This window comes from Carassius carassius, chromosome 18 (genome assembly GCF_963082965.1).
Source record: "Carassius carassius chromosome 18, fCarCar2.1, whole genome shotgun sequence".
Classification (NCBI taxonomy): domain Eukaryota; kingdom Metazoa; phylum Chordata; class Actinopteri; order Cypriniformes; family Cyprinidae; genus Carassius; species Carassius carassius.
Genome location: NC_081772.1, coordinates 17,086,306 through 17,090,295, shown reverse-complemented (window position 1 = coordinate 17,090,295; position 3,990 = coordinate 17,086,306). Strand labels below are relative to the sequence as shown.

General features: G+C 40.8%; 1 protein-coding gene across 1 annotated transcript; it reads left to right on the top strand.

Annotated features, from left to right (window-relative positions):
* The first annotated feature begins 1,312 nt into the window (after positions 1-1,312).
* Positions 1,313-3,315, top strand: LOC132092564 (homeobox protein six1b). Its single transcript, XM_059498846.1, has 2 exons — positions 1,313-2,081; positions 2,692-3,315. Exons 1-2 carry the CDS (start codon positions 1,522-1,524, stop codon positions 2,984-2,986), a joined length of 855 nt encoding a protein of 284 aa, XP_059354829.1. The 5' UTR covers positions 1,313-1,521; the 3' UTR covers positions 2,987-3,315.
* The last annotated feature ends 675 nt before the right edge of the window (positions 3,316-3,990 follow it).

Sequence of the window (3,990 nt, the reverse complement as noted above, 5' to 3'; positions counted from 1 at the left end):
AAACCGATGAAGTCCTCATTTTATGTCAATGTCTCGAGGCTTGCAAGATCATGTCAGCGCCAGATAGAGGGAACAGTGGAGGCTCCTTAAATATAGTCCACATCAACGGCCCTATGCCTAAAGAGCGTCTTAAAAATGAACGCCGCGTCTCAAATTAAATTAAAAGAGGTGCTCCATTATGGGTGAGTGATTGTGAGTTTTGCGTCGCCGTGGTGTCAGGTTGCAGATTTTGACGAAGATAAAGAAACGCGATCTATGCCTTAAAACAGCGTCTGGATGGCAAAGACCTCGACGAACACAGAACTCATTTACTAATGCACCGGTTTTAGATTTCACTGTACAGAGAGAGGAGAGAGAGAGAGAGAGAGAGGAGAGAGTACTAGAAAGAAAGAGCTGGGGGAAAAACATTTTTCTGAGCCTATAGAATAGAAATCATTTAAGTAGGCTACCTCAAGCTATTATGCTTTTATCATAAATAATAATAATAAAAAGTAGAAACAAAACAGAAAAAGTAGTAGGCCTACGAAAATTCGTCATCTTAATATATAGGTTTTATTCTATAATAAAGTTTATTTATTTTTCTAATTTTTGTTTTACCGATGTTGTGTAACTCAATAACCAGCAGATTATGAGCCCTTGAAGAAGATAATTTACCGATATTAACTTGGATTTGGCTCAGGTTTTCTTGTAAATAAATGCATCACAGTCTTTGTGTAACTAGCACCATTTCAGAGATTCTACCGGCCTTGCACGTTCGGTGGAACAGTTTGAAAAGCCAGGGGCGCTACTTATCTAGGTTATCATAGCATCTCGAGAGGCTGATTGTTTTTAATGGAACTCTAAATATCTCTGCGCGCATCTAGACCTTGCGCACAGCGTGTGCCCTTGACAATGGCACAAGCCAGGCAGAGTGAAAATAACTCAACTGTGTGATTATTTGTTACATATGAGACTTGTCTACGCATTTGCAATTTAGGAACATCTTTTCTCGCAAGTTAATAAATGAAGATAAGGCAGTTCATTTGACTCGCTTAACTTACAAAACATTGTGCATTCAAATTTTGTTAGGATAAAAAAAATAAGTGCTAAAAATCATGCAATAGCTTTGGGTGCAATGCTGGGTGAACGCTGCCTTCAGACAGTTGCTATAATTGATTAGTATCGAGGTGCCCAGCTCCCTCAGGTAGAACTGGAGACGGGGGATCCAGTTTCAGACCACCGAGTCCCCGTGGGAGTAAATGGAAGCAGAGTTTTCTCCGCGCTGCTGCTGGGGATAGGGCAACTGGAGAGCCAATCAGCAGTTGCGCAGTGCTCTTTTAGCGCGACACGAGTCTATAGCGAACAAACTGTCTTCAACAAACACCCGAAACTTCACGGCGCGCGCAGAGGACATCTCCAACCCCAAATATCTTGTCAAGCGAGATAAACGCTCTCATTAAACGCAGGCAAACGGGGTGTCTCCCATTCCGCTTCCTTCACAGCATCTAGAGGAGAGCGGTCTGGTAGCGGGAGTCAGACGTCATGTCAATGTTGCCTTCTTTCGGGTTTACCCAGGAGCAAGTCGCGTGTGTGTGTGAGGTGCTGCAGCAAGGGGGGAACCTTGAGCGCCTCGGCCGTTTTCTGTGGTCTCTTCCGGCCTGCGACCATCTCCACAAGAACGAGAGCGTCCTCAAAGCCAAGGCTGTCGTTGCCTTCCACCGTGGAAACTTCAGGGAACTTTATAAGATACTAGAGAGTCACCAGTTCTCTCCGCACAACCACCCGAAGCTGCAGCAGCTGTGGCTTAAGGCCCATTACGTTGAGGCTGAGAAGCTGAGGGGGCGACCGCTGGGAGCGGTGGGGAAATATCGAGTGCGGAGGAAATTTCCTCTGCCACGCACAATATGGGACGGCGAGGAGACCAGCTACTGTTTTAAGGAGAAATCCCGCGGTGTGCTGCGGGAGTGGTACACGCACAACCCCTATCCATCTCCTCGGGAAAAGAGGGAGCTGGCCGAGGCCACAGGGCTGACCACCACACAAGTGAGCAACTGGTTTAAAAACAGACGGCAGAGGGATCGCGCAGCGGAGGCAAAAGAAAGGTAAGCTCAATCACCTGAGAACAAAATAAATTAGCGTTTCATACACCCAGTTTAGCTGCTCAAAACACACAGGTGACGGCAGTTGCAGTGCTGAAGATGCTAGATTTAATTGGATTCCAAGGGCGCTGCTTTATTTTAGAAAAACAAAAACAAAACAGAGAACATCGTATCAATGTCTGTAATAACATAATTTTTTTTACCTTATAAGGATCTATTTCTTTCTTATCTGACTGCTATATTTGTTAGTGTAACCAATAAAATCAGGTTGATTCAGTTTATATATGGGCCTATTTGTTAAGTAATTAATTTATCAGATGGAGCGCCTAATTAGTCAACAGTTAGAATAATGAGAATTCCAGTGAAGCCAGATTAAATATAGAATACTAATATTTACAGATCATTCCAAATAAAATGATTCCTTATTTCGAATGCCAATTGGTCATTCAGTAGATATTAAATAAGTTAGAATTTGAATGTGTGAGAATTTATTTTATTATCATTCGTTATGACCGAAATTAGATTTAGATTGAAGAAAACTACGACTTTATATTTTACAGAGCATATTTGATCTACTATATAAAGTTGACCCTGATCTCGTTATCTTTGACAGAGAGAACAGCGAGAACAACAACACGGGCGCCAACAAACAGAACCAGCTGTCACCGCTGGACGGCGGGAAGTCCCTGATGTCAAGCTCAGAGGACGAATTCTCGCCCCCGCAGAGTCCTGACCAGAACTCCGTGCTCCTGCTCCAGGGTAACATGAGCCACCCCGGCGCGTCCGCGTACTCCATGACCGGCCTCGGCGCCGCACAGTCGGTACACGGCATGCAAGGACACCCACATCAGCTTCAGGATTCATTACTGGGACCTTTAACTTCAAGCCTAGTGGACCTCGGTTCTTAACTGATTACGACTGAGCTTTTATTTATTTTTATTTTGTACCAAATATAGACTGAGATCTGCCACTTTTACTGTATAGCTATATATATATATAAGGGCAAATGAACAGTATAAATCTAAGTAAAAATCCTTGATTTTTCTCTGGTTTTCAGAGAAATACTCAGTGGCACGCTTTACCGTGGTAGACTATTGGACTGACATTTGCCAAGTCGTTAAACTGGTCAGAAGACAAACCAAAATCAGTTAATAAAACGATTCTTTTCTTCAAACTAATAAGACATTCGTCTAGCCATTCACCATTCTGTTTTGCATCAATAAAATCCTGAGATGAATTAGTGGAAAACTCATATTTCTATTTAAATACAATTTCCGTGCGGAAATTTTTGTCATAATCTGTTTGACAAGATATGGTGAAAAATATTTACAGATGAAGCGTTAGGACTTTCTATTTAAACCTGTAAATAATTAAAAATATTACATTTTAAACCATTACATTTAAATAAGAAATATAGTTAATTGTACTTAAGGATAATAAAAACACTTTTGAGTAGCCTATTCACTTCATGTATTAGGCGAAAATATAAATATACAATTCTACAAAAGTATATTTGTTAATCCTAAATCCTATTGGCAAGCATTGTATAATAAAACTAAATTTCCCCCCGCTCCTCTGTTCATCCCAGATCAAACTTAAATGTTAAATCGAATACCAATCAATTCGTTTTTAAATTTCTTAGCTTGCGTAGAAATGACATAGGACACACACCAATAGAAATTAGGCCTATTACATAACTAATAAATAACGAATTATTAAAATGTACAAAAAAAAAAAAGAAAACTCAATTAAAAGATAAAATTGCCTACCTATTTCAAGACGCCCATTTTTTTTTTAAATTTCGTATAGTAATAGCCCTTCTTCTTATAGACTAATCCAACTCACCTCTGTATAATGTAGGCTTGCCCATGTAACAAACGTCCTCTTAACAGTGTGGGTCAACAAAAGCGGG